This window comes from Danio rerio, chromosome 17 (genome assembly GCF_049306965.1).
Source record: "Danio rerio strain Tuebingen ecotype United States chromosome 17, GRCz12tu, whole genome shotgun sequence".
Taxonomy (NCBI): Eukaryota; Metazoa; Chordata; class Actinopteri; order Cypriniformes; family Danionidae; genus Danio; species Danio rerio.
The window spans coordinates 38,758,976-38,779,516 of NC_133192.1; the positions used below are offsets into that span (position 1 = coordinate 38,758,976).

Genomic DNA, 20,541 nt, shown 5'->3' on the forward strand with positions numbered 1-20,541 from the left:
AAACATTTAAAAAAAGTATGTGCTGTTTGTAACTTTCTCAGTGCACTGCATCTGTTGATATCATCTTAGTCCTGCTTTCTGTTTTTAAATTAAAACCGTGATACAAACTGAGGCGTGAACAATCATTGCACCACTAATATGGAAGAACGAAACAGAAATGAAAATTCTATAGTTTCATATTATTCACTACCGTTTATTTCATTGCGGTGTTGGGAAAATACACTGTTTATGGTAAGATTTTTTTCATAATTTAGATGTTAAACTGCACCATAGGGATGCAGACAGAAACGTGAATAACAGCAAGTACAAGGTTAAAAGTACAATGTTTACCTTTGCATTTTATTTAGCATTATTTTATGTTCGGCCAGTAATCATTCGTTTTTGAAGAGTATTTATATATTTTTTTCTACATTCTTTCCAGCCCTAAATTCTGCAAAAATGATCTTCTTACATTAATTATTTGTATTGTTTTCTAGTGCAAATATATTTAAAAATATATAAATAAAAATATATTTTTATATAAATTTAAAAAAAAACACATTGTCTTGTTTTAAGAAATAATGAGCCAAAATGGTGCACGTTTTTCCTTAATGCAAGCAAAATAATCTGCCAATGGGGTGAGAAAAATAATTGTATGTTAGAAGGATTATTTTACTTACCCCACTGGCAAATTATTTAGCCGGTTTTAAGGAAAAACTCACTTAATATTGACATATTATTTCTGAAAATAAGACATGTTTTGCTTGCCTAGAAAATGTTCTTGATTTAAGAACTGGACTAGAAAGCCAAAAAATCTAAATAAGAAAAGCATTTTTGCAGTGTAACTCTGAGTGTTTGTATATTATTGACACCCTGATAAAGTTTAACTTTAATGTTAAAGCCATGTGAATCAAAACTTTTTATTTTTCGAGTGTCTTCGACTTACCCATTTTTTAACAATAAAAAAACATGCATCTACAGAGCACCAAAACATGGAGTTTGTACCCCTGCAGCATCTTTAGCATGTCAGTGGATGTTTATGTTCTGTTGTCACCGCATCCTTTCAGAGTAAAAACTAATCACACTATAAGTTTCAATCCTCCAGAGATAATCCACCCAGATTAAAGTGTTTCTGAGATGTTTTTAACCAGGCACATCTGCTGCATCCAGCAGACTGAAGGATGGAAACGACATCTGTAAACCTTCAGCATTAAATACACACACACATCTACAAAGGCACAATGTGTGTGTATTTCACAGCATTTTTTAAAGCTCTGAGTCTGGAGTACTGTAACAAAATAATATTCATTTTCTTTTCAGCTTAGTCCCTTTATTAATTCGGGGTCGCCACAGCAGACTGAACCACCAACTTATTCATGTTTTACGCAGCGGATGCCCTTCCAGTTGCAACCTATTACTGGGAAACACCCATACACTCCCATACACACACATACACTGTTGACAATTTAGCTTACCCAATTCACCTATAGCGCATGTCATTGGGCTGTGGGGGAAGCTGGAGCACATGGAGTAAACCCATGCAAACCCCACACAGAAATGCCAACTGACCCAGCCAAGGCTCAAACCAGCGACTTTCTTGCTGTGAGGCAATCGTGCTACCCACTGCACCACCGTGATGCCACAAAATAATATTTAAAAATAAAATCATGATCTCAGCTATACGTGTTGAATTGTTAGCCTGAATACACAGAAAATGCCACTGAAAAATAACAATAGTTTTGAATATCATATTAAATGTATCGGCTTTATTTTCATGTTTGTGTAGAAGTTAGAGCTGCACAATATTAGAAATAAATGACATTGCAATATTTTTTTTTTGTGAAACATATTGCATTATGAATATAATTACACAAGATGACTATTTGGTGAAAAAAATCCAAAAGTATACAGAAATACACAAAATAATATAATTTAAAGCACAGATGAAAACAATAGAACAAAGATAAACATTAAATAAACAACATTATGGGTTTTGGTGGAGTCTACCAGTATTGAGATATAGAAATTCAACAATCAAGTGTAAATAACAGTGTCTTCACACAATTACTGCATATACTGCATACCCAATTAATCAAATTTAATGTAATTGTTAAAGCAGAAAGCTTTATAATGTCTTGTGTCTAAATGGTTTAAATGAACTTAAAATCTCTTGAGATCCTGTGATATGACCATTGCAGATTCGCAATCAATGCTGATACAATATAGTGTGCAGCCTTAGGAGAAGTTACATTTTATCATGAAGTTATACGTTTGTAAATTTAAATATGAGTAAAAGATAAGATGGACCATTTTGGTGTTGCGTTAAATAAATTCTTCAACTAAATGTTGTGGGGAAAAAATAAATATCTTATAAAAAACTAAACATATACTAAATCCCATCTTTCTGACAAACTATATTGAGGGTGTACTTTAAGCCTTAAATAGTCTTTTATTTTGGATTTTTTTATTTAATTTAATTTAATTTAATAGAACACAATAAAAAAATCTTGAAATATTGTAATTGTTTATTGGAGGTTTATTCTTAATATATTACCTGATCATACACATTTGCATACACACAAATATGTCATAATCTCTTTCTTCTGTAAGGACATAAATATATTTCTTAAAGAAGTACATTTACTTATATATTTTGATCAAGGTTGGCGTGGTGGCGCAGTGGGTGGCACAATCGCCTCACAGCAAGAAGGTCGCTGATTCGAGCCTTGGCTGGATCATGTTGGCATTTCTATGTGGAGATCTATGTGCATGTTCTCCCCGTGTTCGCATGGGTTTCGTCTGGGTGCTCTGGTTTCCCCCATAGGTCCAAAAAAAAAAAAAAAAAAAAGACATGGTATAGGTGAAGTTGTCCCTAGTGTGTGTGTGAATGAGTGTGTATGGGTGTTTCCCAGTGACGTGTTGCAGCTGGAAGAGCATTTGCTGCGTTAAAAATTTCTGCTGGATAAATTGGTGGTTTATTCCTCTGTGGTAACCCCAGATTAATAAAGGGACTAAGCTGAAAAGAAAATGAATAAATGAATGATACTTTGATCAAGACAAGGTTTCAATCAGAGTAATGATCATCCAAGTAAATTAACCAGTAAATAAACTAAAAAACTTGTTTTATAACTTTCTAGATAAAACAATCTAACAGTCATCAGTCAAGTGAATATATTGTAAATATATTGACAAATAAAGTTAGAGGACATTTTCACGCCTTAAACAAAAAATGGCTAAAAAGACAATAGGCATTGTGATAATATACATTTTCAGTTTTTTTCTAAATAAAGCTGGGTGTATTCTGAATAAAGTAGTGTAAACAAAAAGGCCTATGAACGTTTTTTGAAAATAATTGTCAACAACCTAACCTTAAGTCTGAATACAGCAGCAGTGACTGACAGGTGCCATCATCAAGTGTAGATATATTTGTGTCGTGCTCGTTTTGCTTTGTCACGTGATCTTACTCATGCTATAATATTAGTATATAGCACAAACTAATTCATAAGGTTACGAATATTTAAACATAATGCAGACGATGTTTTGAATACAGAAACTATACTACAGCATCTTCTACATGATGGGCACACAGGCCGTATAACGCGCAGTTTATATCCCTCACACGCCATTCTTACGCTAAAATCAGCATATGAATAGTATATTTTGCTCCGTTACTTAGCATAAAGCAGTCTGAGGTGATATGTAATACATGTGAGTCCGCTGAACAAACGGCTCATTATTGTGACAGCTCCTCCGCAGGCCCTGCCGTATACACACGCTTGAGCCATAAACACATCATTTACACACACGACGCCAGTACAATGACATTCATTAGGAAGAATTCCGGTGAATTATGACACGTTAACAACATTGTACTCACTGTATTTTGACTGCGTCCTTTCCAATGTTGTTATTACACTGGCTGAAGGCAATCCGCTGCTGCTCCTGTGGGTTGCCAGATATGCGCTCTTCTGCTGCTTGGTTACGGGCAGCCCACGATAGCGCCACGCTCTCCTGCAACAAAACGGCTTCTCTTTGCGCATGCGCGCCGCCCCTTCATTATACACGCACGCCTTAGTGAAGTATTGACAGTGGAGAAAAACATCACGGTAGTTGGGATGTATTGTGTGTATCACGCATGTTTTTTCATATTGTAGTATAAATGTATATTTATTCTGTCATTAAGATACTATTATACAGTTTTGTAGGTAATTATATTCATGATCGATAATAATAATAATAATATTAATTAATTCATTTTCTTTATGCTTAGTCTCTTTATTAATCTCGGGTCGCCACAGTGAAATGAACCGCCAATTTATCCAGCATATGTTGCCCTTCCAGCTGTAACCCAACACTGAAAAACACCCATACACTCTCATCCACACATACATTTAGCTTAGTCAATTCACCCACAGCGCATGTCTTTGTACTGTGGGGAAAAACGGAGCACCCGGAGGAAACCCATATAGATAATGATAACTCTTTCAGGTAACATTTTAACAAATGACTACACAGATTACACATAATCATTTGGATTAATCACATAAATAAATACTAAATACATATGTATTCTCTGTAAAGACAACCTTAAAATTTTGAATATTAATATCCAAATGTATTCTTTTAGCTTTTAAAAAAATTAAGGTATAAGTTATTAGTTTTTTCATAACAGATGTTATGTATAAACTATTATTTTTATATACATTTCTTATGAATAAAAATATTTATTAATGTAAAACATAAATACATAAAAAACAAGGACAGTTATTCAAAAATCTCAATAAAAAAACAAGACAAATAATCAACTTGTTTAATTACTCATTGTAATTAACTCATAAAATCAATAATTTTACACACACACACACACATCGGTCATATATATATATATATATATATATATATATATATATATATATATATATATATATAAATAAAATCGTAAAAATTATACCATGATAAAAATGACTGTATTAGAACAAATTACGTTTGAATTAATAATATAAATAGTCTTTACACTTAATAAAAGGTGACATGGTGACGCAGGTAGTGCTGTCGCCTCACAGCAAGAAGGTCGCTGGTTGGAGCCTCGGCTGGGTCAGTTGGCGTTTCTGTGTGGAGTTTGCATGTTCTCCCTGCGCTCGCGTGGGTTTCCTCCAGGTGCTCTGGTTTCCCTCACAAGTCCAAAGACATGCGGCACAGGTTAATTAATTAAGCTACAATTGTCTGTAGTATATGTGTGTAAATGAGTGTGTATGGGTGTTTCCCAGTGATGGGTTGCAGCTGGAAGAGCATCCGCTGCGTAAAACATATGCTGTGTAAGTTGGCGGTTCATTACGCTGTGGAGACCCTAGATTAATAAAGGGACTAAGCCGAAAGGAAAATGAATGAATAAATAAACTTAATAAAATAAAAGAATTAAAAAAGAATTATAAAAAGTAAACTGAAATAATTTAGGGCTACAAAAGGTGCCCTATTTTGTAAAAGCGGTTTTATTTCTTAAAAAAGAAATATGAATTAAAAATGAAATCATTCATTGTGATCAGCTGTGTAAACAACCTAATCATAATTTTATTCAGGGTTTCTGCAGGTTTCATCCAGTCAATTTTTTTAAAGACCCTTTTAAGACCATTATGAATGAGACTTTACATGTATTTGTGTATAGCACTAAGCATTTTTTGTAATGGCCAAGTTGGACCAATGGAGTTGCAAAAAACAATTGTAATTAAATCTTAACCACATATTTTAATGTGTCAAAACAGGAAAACTCTAGTTGGATAGACTTTTTTCAACATGAAGTTTCTTTTTTAATGACAAGTTTAGCATTATTAAAAGTGTATTTATTATGAAGAAAACTACACGAATAATCCAAAATATATGTGTTTGCTTTTGGTTCAAATGAATTAAATATAACTCCTACTGAAGCTAATGTGTTTCTGTTATAAACCTAAAGTTTCATGCCTATTTACAAATATTATGTCCACTCACACTATGTCCACTTTTTAACAGAACAACTCTTCTGTTATAAGATTTTTGTAAACGGAAGATTATGTAAGGGGATATATTGCTGTTATTACCATGAGGAATTGTGGGATTGTTTTTACTTTTCTTTTCCTGATTAGGGAATTTAATTAAACAAATTTGCTGTAAAAATGTCTTAAAGCTGTTGTATAAAATAAACATCTCTTTCCAATAAAAAACTTCAATATATACGGTTGAAGTCAGAATTATTAGCCCCCCTTTGATCTTCTATTTTCTTTTAAATATTTCCCAAATGATGTTTGATAGAGCAAGAAAATTTTCACAGTATGTCTGATAATATTTTTTCCGGAGAAAGTCTTATTTGTTTTATTTCGGCTTGAATAAAAGCAGCTTTTAATTTTTTAAAAACATTTTAAGGTCAAAATTATTAGCCCCTTTAAGCTATATGTTTTTGGATAGTCTACAGAACAAACCAACGTTATACAATAACTTGTCTAATTACCCAAACCTGCCTAGTTAACCTAAGTAACCTAGTTAAGCCTTTAAATGACACTTTAAGCTGTATAGAAGTGTCTTGAAAAACATCTTGTCAAATATTATTTACTGTCAGGATGGCAAAGATAAAATAAATCAGTTATTAGAAATGAGTTATTAAAACTATTATGTTTAGAAATGTGCAGGAAAAAAAAATCTTCTCTCAATTAAACAGAAATTGAGGAAAAAAAAAACAGGGGGGCAAATAATTCTGATTTCATCTGTATATAAAAACAAATTATTTAGATAGATTGTTGGTGATTAGATGAGTGTTGACCTGATTGGGTAACTTTACTTCGACAACATTTAAAATTAAGACCTGTTAAAAATGATTTTAAACCTACAACACAATATTTCTGTGAATTTAAGACTTTTTAGGGCTTAACATTTTGTTTTGGAAATTTAAAACATTTTAAGACTATTTAAGACCCAGCGGACACCCTGTTTTTTTTTTTTTTTTGCACAGTATGCATCAGTGTTTCATTTTACACAACAAAACACATGACCATGAGGTTGAAGGGAGTTTATTTGCACTTTTCTTTTTTTCATGAGATAAACAATACGTTAATACGTACAACTGTAGTGCGTACACAGCTCATATTAAAAAATCGAAAAAAGCATACTGAAAATACAGAATAAAAAAATACATGGAAATTCAGCACCAACTGAAACGTTCTCGCCATTCTACCGCTTGTGTCACAGGAACATCGAGTTGTACAAGCTAAAGTTACGGTGTTTTAAATGGTCTCTACAGAAGGTTTTCAAGTGCTCAGTTAGACACACATGTACAAAGAGAACACATGCCTCGCCGGTAAACTGTCTGCTGTCTTTTTACCTGGAGTTTGTGGAGCTCATTGATCAGAAGTGAGTTAATTGGAAACATGCAGATTAATAGTTGCAATAATGTTCATCGAGCAACCAATGGAATGACACTATATAGGTAAATCTAGAACAAACAGCAAAATTATGCTAATGTTATGAAGAATAATTCAATTATGAGATTTAAAAGGAAGCCAAAGTTCAGATCAACAAAATTTGATATATTAAGGACAGTTTACACAAAATTACAATTCTGTCATCATTTACTCACTGTCTTTCTTGTGTGGATTAAAAAAAAAGATTCTGAGGAATGTTGGAAACCTGTAGACATTGACATCCACCATCTTTCTTGTGTGGATCAAAAAGGAAGATATTTTGAGGAATGATGGAAATCTGTACACTGATCCAGTTTTCTGTCCTACAATTAATTTTAATGGCTGCATTTTAACAAACATTCTTCAAAACATCACAAATAACACATATTCATAACGCTTGAGGGTCAATAAATAATGACAGAATATTATTTTTAGGCAAACTATCTCTTTAATTCAAATTTTAGGTCAGGTTTGTGTGCTTATAAACAACAAATGCTTCATATAAATGATTTTCTTTCAAAGGGAATACTAAAGTGGTCACAGACCAAAACCATGGATATCTCCTTGTATTTGCTTTGAATCATCAGCATATTAAAAATGAATTAAAAATAGAAATGAAGAATATTAACATCTTAACGAAAGTAAAACTATCTTTTGATGTCTGCTGTCAGAAAGTGTTGTCTGTAAGTGTTGTAATAGAGGCCGGGTGTGAGTGTACACACGAGAGAAAAACACTGAGGTAAATGTATAGTCATCTGCCAACACATTAAAACAGTTAAAAGATTAAATAACTTTACAATGGTTCACATTTTTTTAAGCCATGACCAACTACACAAACTAAACATCCCCATTTCTTTAAACGGCAGCAGAAATGTTGTAAATGTGTTAGTGTGGAACAAAACCAATATCTGCGGTTAATTTAGCACTAAAACGGTTTTGTGTTTGAACTTTTGAACATAACCCTAAGTATTTCAGAATAAAACACCCTGTAGCATTTTGTATTACCAAATCTCTCTGACTTTACCTTGTTTTCCAATTTCTGCACAAATGTTTTTTTTTTCACCTCTTACACATGTATATATATATAAAAAAACCAACACTGGAAGTTTAGTTGCGAGTGGTTAAATTAAATAATTTTCACCAGATGTGAGGTTGTCAGAATGCACCGTAAGTGTGTAATTTCAGACTTTTTCTTTGTAAGTGTTGATCCAGTTACCAGATTCCACTTGAACGACCACCAGGGGGCGCCAGAATCCTTGCAGAAGCTCTCTTTGGAACGTTATCATCAATTTGGGCACCTATTCGAAAGTAAATAGGTTAGAAATGCAGATATAGACTATAAAATTAAAGTGTTGTGATGATCTGGTACTGAAGGTAAACATATTTAAAAACATACAGACACATACATATACAAAAATATGTAAGTAATCCATTGCAATGTCACATGTCATTTTTTTACATACTTGACCCAGATACATTGATGCGGTGGTAAGTTAATATATTTGTTTAAGTGCTTATTTATTCATTCATAGAACACACATTTTTTTATTTATTCTCAACATAGGCATTTTGATTTATTAATTTATATTTCAATGACATTAATAAGCTTCTGTATGTTAAAGAAATTAAAGCATTTGTTAATCAAAGTCATTGGTAATTTTAGCATTTGCTCTTATTGTTTAATGAACTTAAGCTAACATTAATTAACAATAAACATTTGTTTTTTTATAAGCTAGCATTAACGCATAATAATAAATGCTTTCCTTCGGCTTTGTCCATTATTCATAAGGCGTCACCACAGTCGAATGAACCGCCAACTACTCCAGGACATGTTTTACGCAGCGGATGCTGCAACCCAGTACTGGGAAACACCCATACGCTCTCATACACTAAAGCCAATTTAGTTCATCCAATTTACTTATAACGCATGCCTTTGGACTGTGGGTGCAACCGGAGCACCCGGAAGAAACACACAACAAATTGGGGGAACATGCAAACTCCACACAGAAATGCCAACTGGCCCAGCGGGGACTCGAACCAGTGACCTTCTTCTTTGCCTCTGAGGTGACAGTGCTAGCCACTGAGCCACCATGCCACCTTAAAGGGCCATGAAACCCCCTCGTTTCAGCAGGGTGTTTTCACACCTCTACTCTAAATGCCTCTAAATGCTGTAACAAATAATTTTTGTTAACAAATTACCATGAACTAAAGTGTTATGTGTTATCAAGGTTTCTAAGATATTACAATATATTACCAAAATTGAATTCCACCTAGCATTAAAACCTGCTGAATAATCTTACAATGTAAATAATGTAGAAAAAACATAAAGACACTATATTTTATTATTATTTTATTTTATTTTTCTTTAGTACACCAATACGCAATACCTTTATTTCTGTTCACATTTTGTGGATGGAATGATTAGTTATTTCCAAAAACAAACAAAAAGAGCCCTGGGGTAGCTCAAATAACGTGTCGGTGCTCTTTGGGCAATGAATTCATCAGTCAGTCAAAAATCAGTCCAAGGCACTTGAAAGATGTAGTAAAAAATATTTAAAAGCCTGTATTTACATGACTAATCTTTAAAAAACGTACGCGGTTCGACAGAGAGCTGCCTTCATCAGGGTAACAGTGATGAGGTTAGTTATTACCATTCAACTTTGCAGTATATTCAAAAAGCACATAAGTAATCTTAAATTAATTTGTTTCTTTTAATGACAGCAGTGAAAAACTAATCAATTATCTAAACTGTACAAGTTAAAAATTAACGTTTATTTTTCATATATTTTTTCTTTATTTTTCATATATTATCTTGACCTGCAAATACATTAACTGTTAAAATTTAGCTAAAAAGTAGCAAATTCAGTGGTAAAAAGTATTTATTACCCTGTTCATGGTTAAGACGTCCCACTCACAGTTTATACTGCTGACTGGCAATAGAAGCTATTTTAAACTTAAAATAAAAAACTATACTTTTAAAAACTAGAAAAGTGGGCCAGTTCACAAGTACACAAGTACACTACTAGTACATTGATATTAGTACTTACTTACTAAATAAAGTATGCTTTTATACTTGACCTTTACTTAAGTATACTTCTTTTTCCTAAGGGTGTATTTAATGACTTGCTTACTAAGATGAGTCTTGTACAGCCAGGGGGAGTATTGCTGCTCTGACAGCCACGTTGGGTCAAGGCCTGTCTCTTGGTGTAGTGGTGGGAAGTTCAGATCATTTTACAAATCTGGATTTGCCAGTGTACATCTGTTTGCCCCTGTGTTGACCATTGCTTGCCTGACCATTCTGCTAAATAAACCTGCGTTCGGATCCGCACCCCTGTTGTCAGCGTCATTTCACGTTACAGAAGACTCAGCCATCAGTCTCAAAGTAAACCGTATTTATTTGTGTGTAATCAGTCATTGAGCTATTCATGAATAGCATCAGCTGTGAGAGTGTAATCAATGGTGACTTGGAGCAGGTGTGTGTGTGTGTTGCATGACAGGATCTGTAGTTCATTTTGAGGCAGGATTGTAGTTTGTGTGAATGTGAATGTTCTTCAGCAATCTATGGTGGTTAAATCGCTGGTGATCGTGAGTCTTATACAGTGCCCGATTCAGATAGCAGAAATGTGTAATTGCGCAACCATGTAGAGACAGAAATGACATGCCATTGTGTAAATAGGATATTACATACGGCTATTTAGTTTGCTCATTTAAGAACTTGTGATCTGGTGCTATATAGTAAATTATATTAACTTGACTTCAAGAAAGGTGGGGAAAGCCGTTGGGAGGGCGGGGCGCCATTCTAATATACTGGTAGTGAAAGCACTGCAAAAACCAATAGTTGGTGAAAAAACTTTAATTTTCAATCACAACGAATAAAAACATTTGTTATTCTGACCAGCTGTAATTTTCTGAAAATAAACTGCACTAAACAGTTTTTTTTATTTGACAAATTTAGTAATTTTGTGGACTTTGACATTTTTTATTCTGTCTAGATTTATTTTGGAAGATTTTTTGTATATTAAACAAGTTGAAATTACAGTGCATGCGGAAAGTATTCATCATGCTTCACTTTTTCCATATTTTTTTATGTTACAGCCTTATTGTATTATAAATGGATTAAATTTATTTAATTCCTCAAAATTCTACACACAAACCCCATAATGACAATGTGAAAAACATTTTTTGAAATTGTTGTAAATTTATCAAAAATAAAAAAAGTTGAAAAATCACATGTACATAAGTGTTCACAGCCTTTGCTTAATACTTTGTTGATGCTCCTTTGGCAGCAATTACAGCCTCAAGTCTTTTTGAGTATGATGGCACAAGCTTGGCACACTTGTCTTTGGGAATTTTTGCCCATTCCTCTTTGCAGTACCTCTCAAGCTTTATCAGGTTGGATGGGAAGCGATGATGTACAGCCATTTTCAGATCTCTCCAGAGATGTGCGTTGGGTTACTGTCCTGCTGGAAGAAAAACCGGCGGCCCAGTCTGAGGTCAAGAGCATTCTGAAGCAGGTTTTCATTCAGGTTGTCTCTGTACATTGCTGCATTCCTCTTTCCCTCTATCCTGACTAGTCTTCCAGTTCCTGCTGCTGAAAAACATCCCCACAGCATGATGCTGCCACCACCATGCTTCACTGTAGGGATGGTATTATTCTGGTGATGAGCGATGCCTGGTTTTCTCCAAACGTAATGCCTGGCATTCACTCCAAAGAGTTCAATTTTAGTTTCATCAGAACACAGTTTTTTTTGTTTCTGATGGTCTGAGAGTCCTTCAGATGCCTTTTGGCAAATTCCACACGGGAGTGGCTTCCGTCTGGCCACTCTACCATACAGGCCTGATTGGTGGATTGCTGCACAGATGGTTGTCCTTCTGTAAGGTTCTCCTCTCTCCACAGAAGAACGCTGGAGCTCAGACAGAGTGACCATTGGGTTATTGATCACCTCCCTGACTAAGGCTTTTCTCCCCCGTTCACTCAGCTTAGATGGTCCTGCTTAGAGTACTGGTGGTTGCAAACATCTTCCACTTGTGGATGATGGAGGTCACTGTGCTCATTGGAACTTTCAGAGCAGCAGAATTTTTTTTCTGTAACCTTCCCCCAGCCTTGTGCCTCAAGACAATCCTGTCTCGGAGGTCTAAAGACAATTCCTTTGTCTTCATGCTTGGTTTGTGCTTTGACATGCACTGTCAACCCTGGGACCTTATATAGACAGGTGTATGCCTTTTCAAATCATGTCCAATCAACTGAATTTATCACAGGTGAACTCCAATTAGGCTGCTGAAACATCTCAAGAATGATCAGTGGAAACAGAATGTACCTGAGCTCAATTTAGAGCTTCACTGCAAAGGTTGTGAATACTTATGTACATGTGATTTTTCTTTCCTTTTTTTTTTTTTTATAAATTTGCTACAATGTCTTTATGGAGTATCGTGTGTAGAATTTTGAGGAAATAAATGAATTTATTGCATTTGGGAATAAGGCTGTAACATAAAAAATGTGGAAAAATGTAAGTGCTATGAATACTTTCCGGATGCACTGTAAAAGTATTAACATTTCACATTTCCATGTTTGAGCAACATACCCATACAGTTAAGTATGATAAAAAGGAGGCAACTGTACCAGACAAACTAAAGCTGGACTCGTGGAGGTCTCTCACTCCTCCGTGGCGTGTGCAGGGTCGTGGGTTCATGTCCCCGTCTGCAGGGCCGAGATCCTTCTTCCCGGAATTCTGCACCGCAGCCACATCTCCAGTATAGGGTGTGCGCTCCACCCCCTTGAGTGCTTGACACTGAGGGTCACAAACAAATTTAGTCCAGAACCTGCGCTTCACTGTAACCACACATGTGCAAAAGTAGAGTAGAGTTACCTTCTCCCTCTGGACCATTTTCTTGTAGAGATAGTCTGGGAAGGTTCGGAGAGGGTAGAATTTTCCGGAGCCCTCAGCACAAGTGAAGATGCCGTTTTCATAGACCACGCGACCGCGGCTGATAGTGACCAGGGGGACGCCGTGACAGCGCAGGTTCTCATAGAGGTTCACATCACCACCCTGCCACTGAGTGGTCACTGAGATGGTCCTGAGATAATCCAGATGAAGCCATGGAAAAAAAAGTGTTCTCTTTTATTTTGCAATCTCTGGTTTGTGGAATTTTACAGTGTTCCCACGGTTTCATGAATAGCAGAGTCAAGAACTTTTTAATGCTGCATTAATTTTAAATCAAGCAATTTGTACCCTAGCATATGTAGCGCCATGAAAGTGCTGTACTTAGCATTTCACTTACACTTAATATTTATGTACAAAATGCTATTTACAAAAATGTTGACCATTTTAATGGTCATGTTTAAAGAACTTCCATAAAATTAGTTAAATTCCATACTGGTAATGTTCAAATGCAGTTTCCAAACTATAAAAAATGTGCATTATTTGTTAGTGTTATTGTACAAGATTTAAATTTAAAGTTTTTTAATTTTAGAATTTCATTTTATTTGTTTTGTTTTGTAACTGTTGAAATAAAACAATAAACAACTTTGATTTAGAATTTTATTCAAGAACTATCAAGGACCTACGCTTCATTTTTACTACTAAAATTCCACAATTTTTCCTTGACTTAATGTTTAATGTAATGTCTATGTATACATGGTTAATAAAAAAATGAATGAATGAATGAATGAATGAATTACACAGCATTCCTAATGTGAGGCCATCTTTTTGCACAAAAGAGAAAAGAAGTAAAGACAACTAACCTATATTCAAGTTTACAGATATTTGTTAAACTAATTTCCATGACTTTTCTAAAACTTTCTGGGTTTTTATGATTTTCCAAAACTTTTCCAGGCCTGGAAATGCCTTGTCAAAATTCCAAGACTTTTTAGGATTTCTATGACAGTGTGAATCCTGTTTTAAGCACTTTCCAGGCCTTGAATCCATGATTCAAGTACTTAAATCAAGTATTTTTAAAAATCATGGGAACCCTGATTTTAATTTAAAGCTTCATTGAATTAAGGCCAATGTTTGGCATACAGTACCTTGTTGATTCTGGATCCCAAACCACCACGTCAGCATCAGCTCCAGGGATGATCCTGCCCTTTCTGGGGTAAAGGTTGTAGATCTTTGCAGCATTGGAGCTGGTGACAGCAACAAAACGATTCTCATCCATCTTGCCTCCAACCTAAAAGATAGATAGTATGATCACTTCCTGTGCTCTCAATGATTTTTGTCTTTTGGTGGTTCATATGGTAACATACCTATGGTCATAGGTAGATAGACACAACTACACATACTATACTATGCATACAACAGCTTTGAACCAAGACGGGCTCATAGAGAAAAATGCATCCGTCAGCCAGAAGTGTTTTATATTGGCACAGCTCTAGACAATTATCTTCTGACCAATGCTGAGACTGAGCTGATAGTGCCGCATTTTAAACAGAATCGGCCCAAAAGTGCTGAAAACATTCAATTGCACTTACCTTATCATCTAATACAATTAAATATTTGGCGTCTGCATAATATGCATTCTTTTATCAAGTTTCAAGGCTTATACATATTGTTTCTTCTATGCTGTGTTTTTTTTTTCCAAACAATGATGTACCTTGCCCCTGAACTACCATGGTATGATGCATTGTTTGGGAAATGAAGGTTTGAGAAGTGACGCGTGTTTCCCAAAATCGTAGTTTCTCTGTCACAGATCCATGTTAGTACTAACGTAAAATGTCCATAATGATACTCTAAACAGGGTTTAGTAACAACTTCTTTAGAGAAAATCTTTTTTTTTGTGCAAATGATATTGTTTTACACGTTGTTAAAATAATCCAATATTAGTTTTGGAAAAAAACATGCACTCCTTTTCCATTTTAACAGAAATATATGTAAACAGCACAAATAGGGCCTGATGGGGTAATGCTTTTTGTTTTGAAAAGTCTACTTTTACAACTTACAGTACAGGTACATTTCTTAATAAATAGCCTACATATAAATTAAAACATTAAAATATTCTATATACTTTTGTTTTCACAAGCTTTGGAGAAGTAAAGTAGATTGCACTTTTAAATCTTACGTCACCTATAGCTTTTGTCATGAGCCACGGCTGCGTTCAAAAAGGCATAAATGTTTTCAAAGTGCATCACAAATGGAGCGCAATTGACATTACGAAGATGGCTAAAACTCAACTGTAAAAAATACTTTGAAAGCAAACTACAGATAAGTTTACAACACAGTTTGTGAATGTTCATTGAAACAATGGATTTAGGAAATACCAAATCAACAAACTGTTTGTAATGAGGGAACTTGCAACCTTAGTTGGCTAACGATGGTTTTCGGAAATATTAACTACTATTATTCCTTTTACAAATGTGTCATTACAAATGTGTGATTTCTACAAACTCATAAAACTGATCCAAGATCAGGTAAACATTATAATCGTGTGGGAAAAAATTGCAATCTTAGCAAATCTCTATGATTCATGTGGATTTGATTATATTACACAGATCGCTCCCCAGCAGAGAACCTGTAACGACGGGTAGGAGTGACAGAGACAACTGGAGGTAAGATCCAATATGCAGGTTTATTCAGCGTCAGGCAAACAACGGTCAAATCAGGTGTAAACAGGTATGTGTAGGCAAATCCAGAATCGTAGTCATACAAACAGGCAATAGGTCGAAAGGCAGGCGGCTAAACAGGAGAACACGGATGAACAAGGCTAAGGTCTAAACACAGGAAAACAAGACGGAAAACGGTTCGTAATGCTACTGGTACAGCTAACAAGACTCGGCAAACAGGATGGGTTAATGAGTGGGTTATGTATGATGTGTTATCAGTCTTTGACAAGGTTCAGCTGGTGAGTGCAATCAAGCTAGATGAATGAGCATGGGTATCTGGGCGAAGTGCATGTTTGAATATGTAGTCCTGGGAAAGGCGGAAGTGTAGTCCATGGTTATAGTGTGAGAACCAGCGATCAACGATCGCTGGTTATGTGACAGAACCGTTGAGTTTTCAAAAAAATTCGAACCAGTAATGATGTAATTAAGCCTGGTGTACTGAAATCACTAGATCATGGCAATTTGATATATGCTCGAACTACTGAGTCGAAAAACACTCATAAAGTTTTTAAAACTTTATGAAGCAGTACTTCGAAAGCAGCCATTACAAGTTGACAATGCTACTTTGTAAAGAAACACTATAACTATAAACACATATGGTCCATGTTTGTCAAGTAACCACATTGCATGTGTAATACCCATTACATAGAGATGACATTTTCTCAACACAGATAAATTTTTATTATTATTATTTTTTAGGGGTTTTTCAGCTTTATTTGGAATGGACAGTAGAGGTTGCAGACAGGAAAGTATTGGGAGCAGAGCGAGGGGAAGGGTCAGCAAAGGGAATTGAGCAGGGAATTGAACTTGGGTCGCCGTGAGCACCATGGTGCCATAGGTCGGCACACTTAACCACTAGGGTATTGGAGCCGACAACGCAGATCAATTAAATGAAGGTGAAACAGCATTAAAACATTTCTGATCAAACCAGTCCCATATAAAATAAAAACTAGATCGAAGCTAGTATTTTTCATATCTGTCTAAATGGATAAAACTCAAGCCACATATTATATTCACAATATTAATTTTTCCTCCTTAAGTTTTATTGACCGTCTGCTACATGTGTGAACAGATTGGACGATTTCAGTTGAGACAATAAAACTGGTATTAAAACTATTCAATTATATTGTAACAACACTAAAGAAACCAAGCAGTGTGGATTCTGTGATGAAATGAAACATACCACTCCTCGTTCCCACATGACGCTCATACGGTCCTGAACTCCAGGAACGCCGTGAGGGATTTTGGTGAAGTCATCTTTGCCCATCGCCTTCTGTTTAGTGGTGAAGGGTCGGTGGTCCGATGTCACAACGTTCAGAGTATCACTACAACACAATAAAAAAAAACTTTATTTGACTGCACAACCCAGCGGGTTAAGAGATCCCATTCATTTTAATTAGTGTGGTTATCGCCAATACCGTTATTATTATGTCACACGCTAAACTAACATGATATTGATATTTCATGTTTTGAATATGACGGTTATCCTCAATAACTGTATATTGCGACACCCTAATAAGAATATAAGAAAAGTAATCCTTCATCTGAAAGCTTATGTTCCAAATTGCAAATTTACACTAGACATTGTGTCCCTACATGCATTGTAAACTACCTTGATGTCAAAATTACATCAAATTGACATCTAACTGGGCGTCACGGTGGCACGATTGCCTCACAGCAAAAAGGTTTCTGGTTCGAGCCTCGGTTAGGTCAGTTGGCGTTTCTGTGTGGAGTTTGCATGTTCTCCCTGTATTCTCATGGGTTTCTCCGGATGCTCCGCTTTCCCCCACAAGTCCAAAGACATGCGTAATAGGTGAATTGGGTAAGCTAAAATTGTCCGTAGTGTATGAGTGTGAATGGATGATTCCCAGTAATGTGTTGCAGCTGGAAGGGCATCCGCTGTGTAAAATATATGCTGGATAAGTTGGTGGTTCATTCCTCTGTGGCAACCCCTGATTAATAAAGGGACTCAGCAAAAAGAAAATGAATGAATAAATGAATAAATGAATGAATGAATGACATCTAACTTTGGCATCAACAGTCCTGTAATCCATGTTGACATATTTTTGACACCAATGTTACATGTCATAATGATGTCAGTTGGAAATCAAATCGATTTGCATTTTGACGTGTTTTTTTTATGTAATTTGGGAATTACAATAGGTCATTCAATGCAGTTATTCAGAACATGGAGAATCCACTTACTTTCCCAGAAGGCTGAGCAGGTAATTGGGTGTGTTGGGGTCGAGTCTGAGTGGCGGCACAGTGACAAAAGCAGCTGCGTGGGCCCAGTCCTGGTGATAATACTGCATCCCGTTTAAGACAGCGTGAGCAGTGGTGGTCTCTCCATGCACCACTTTCCCTGTGCACCGATCATATGTCAGTATTTAGTCATATTACATGCTTTAAAAGATTCAGGTGTCATATTTTTTAAAAAGTATGCAAGGTTTTGTGCTGAAAATCCCTTGCATTCCTTACCTTGCATTTTAGCTGAGGCTAAAACGTCTCCTGCTGACATGCTGGAAACATTCACAAGATATATGGGACAGTGGGCCTAAAAGACAAAAAACACAAGCTGCTATCTAACATGACATACTGACATTTTGTTTTACACTGTTTGTGCAATATGCTGTGTGTGAATACTTTAGTGTTGAAATTATAGTAAAAAAGAACACTTTATTTTTTATTTTATCTCCCTTTGGTATGAGAATAGCAGTGTATTTGACAAAAACACCATTAAGAAGATAATAAAGTCAGCTGGAAGTCCGTTGGAGTCAAAATCACATCTATTGAGGAACTGTATCAGCAACGTTGTCTGTCTAGGGCTAATAGCATTTTAAGGGATCCCACCCACCCTGGCCATAGTCTGCTCATGCTCATGCCATCAGGCAGATGTTACAGAAGCCTGAGGAGCAAATCAGTGATAGTTTTATCCTGTCATTATAGGACTTTTATATAATGCTGTCTCTTAAATACTATTGATAGCAACCGTATTATGTAATAATAAATCAATTAATAGTTAAACTAGCACAAATTGTTAATATTAGAACTTAATTTAGTATTATGCATCAATTTATCCCCTTCTGTGTTTTTTTAAATCAGGTGATATTTTGTATAACTATATATTTGTGAAATTATAAAAGCTTATTTATTATGTTAGGCTTTTATAATGTTTAAGGTTTTTTTATGTTCTTGTTTGGTCTGATGTAAGATAGTTTTGTTCTGGATTAAATGTATTGTAATGTTTGGAATGACAAAAATAAATTCAATTCAATTCACCTTTATTTCTATAGCACTTTTACAATGTAGATTGTGTCAAAACAGATTAACATAGAAGATTATAGTAAATTGAAACAGTTCAGTTTTCAGAGTTTAAGTTCAGTTTAGTTTAGCTCAGTTCAGTGTGGTCACTCAACACTGAAAAGCAAATCCATTGATGCGCAGCTCTACAGGTCCTGAACCATCCAAGCCAAGGGCGACAGCGGCGAGGAAAAAACTTCACCAATTGGCAAAAGTGAAGAATTAAGGAAACTGAAACTAATTTAATAATTAATAAAGCAAACTGAAACTAATTTAATAATTTGTAAACTTAATCTGATACTCAACCAGGATTTATTAGACCAAAAATAGAGCAAAACTATTTAAATTACATATTTTAAAATGCAAATATTCATGTAATGGACAGTAGTCATAAGTGTCTTACATGATCCTGCATTATTCAAATAAATATATTAAAATTTATTGCCAATATGTAAATATATGTTAATATTTATCTCCAAGAGTGGCATTATATCACACCATAAATTAACACGATATCGTTATTTCATGTTTTGAATATGACAGTTGCCATCAATGCTAAATAATATAATGCTAATATAATTTGGGAAACCCCTAATAATGGGAACATAAAAAAAGTTTTATTCATTTCCAATTTGCAAATTTACATAATACATTTACATAATAAATATGTTAATGCAATGTACATACGTATCTAATAAACACTTATTAAAACTATTAAAACTATTAAACTATTAAAAAATTATTATTGGCAATACTGAAAACAACTATTGTGGCGAGGGGGCGTGGCCGAGAGCCGTGGGAAAGGAATGAGGCCACGTGTAAGTGAATGCACCTGTGGTGCACACCGGTCTCGAATCCACGGAAGGAGCTCTGGACTATAAGAGGAGGGATGATGGCAGAGGAAGCCGAGAGAGGACCGGGCTCGGGCATTTTACTTTTGCTTTCAGTTTGACGGCAGTCTCCGTGCCGTCCGTTTGTTTTGGTTTAGATGTCAGCCTCCGTGAGGAGCTGCCATCACTGTTATTAATAAATCATTTAAAAACTGCGTCGGTTCTCCGCCTCCTTCTTCCCGGTGGCCAAAGGGCCGTGAACTTCATTACAACTACATTGCTTAATATTTTGCTAGAAATTATGTGTATAGGCGACATGGTGGCTATTTAGATGGAAATTTAAAACTGAAATACAGAACTGTTACTTTTTATAATCCACCCTAAAATGCTTATGTGAACAACTGCTTTC

The 20,541-nt window shown here is 35.2% G+C and overlaps 2 protein-coding genes across 5 annotated transcripts in view; both read right to left on the bottom strand.

The window, feature by feature from the left end:
- mapre3a (microtubule-associated protein, RP/EB family, member 3a) overlaps positions 1 to 3,955 on the bottom strand; it is a 33,276-nt gene extending 29,321 nt beyond the window's left edge. For 3 of the 4 annotated variants that reach the window (XR_012392755.1, XR_012392754.1, XM_005158846.5), the window contains exon 1: positions 3,857 to 3,955. The gene's annotated coding sequence lies outside the window, so the exon portion shown is untranslated. 4 annotated transcript variants of the gene reach the window in all.
- A 3,045-nt stretch (positions 3,956 to 7,000) lies between these two features.
- The window catches only part of dpysl5a (dihydropyrimidinase like 5a), a 37,040-nt gene continuing 23,499 nt past the window's right edge, over positions 7,001 to 20,541 (bottom strand). The window contains 7 exon segments of the mRNA NM_001018149.1: positions 7,001 to 8,704; positions 13,027 to 13,195; positions 13,274 to 13,481; positions 14,431 to 14,573; positions 17,186 to 17,327; positions 18,208 to 18,364; positions 18,481 to 18,556. Of these exon segments, the coding sequence (NP_001018159.1) occupies positions 8,619 to 8,704; positions 13,027 to 13,195; positions 13,274 to 13,481; positions 14,431 to 14,573; positions 17,186 to 17,327; positions 18,208 to 18,364; positions 18,481 to 18,556 (981 nt within the window). The 3' untranslated portion in view covers positions 7,001 to 8,618.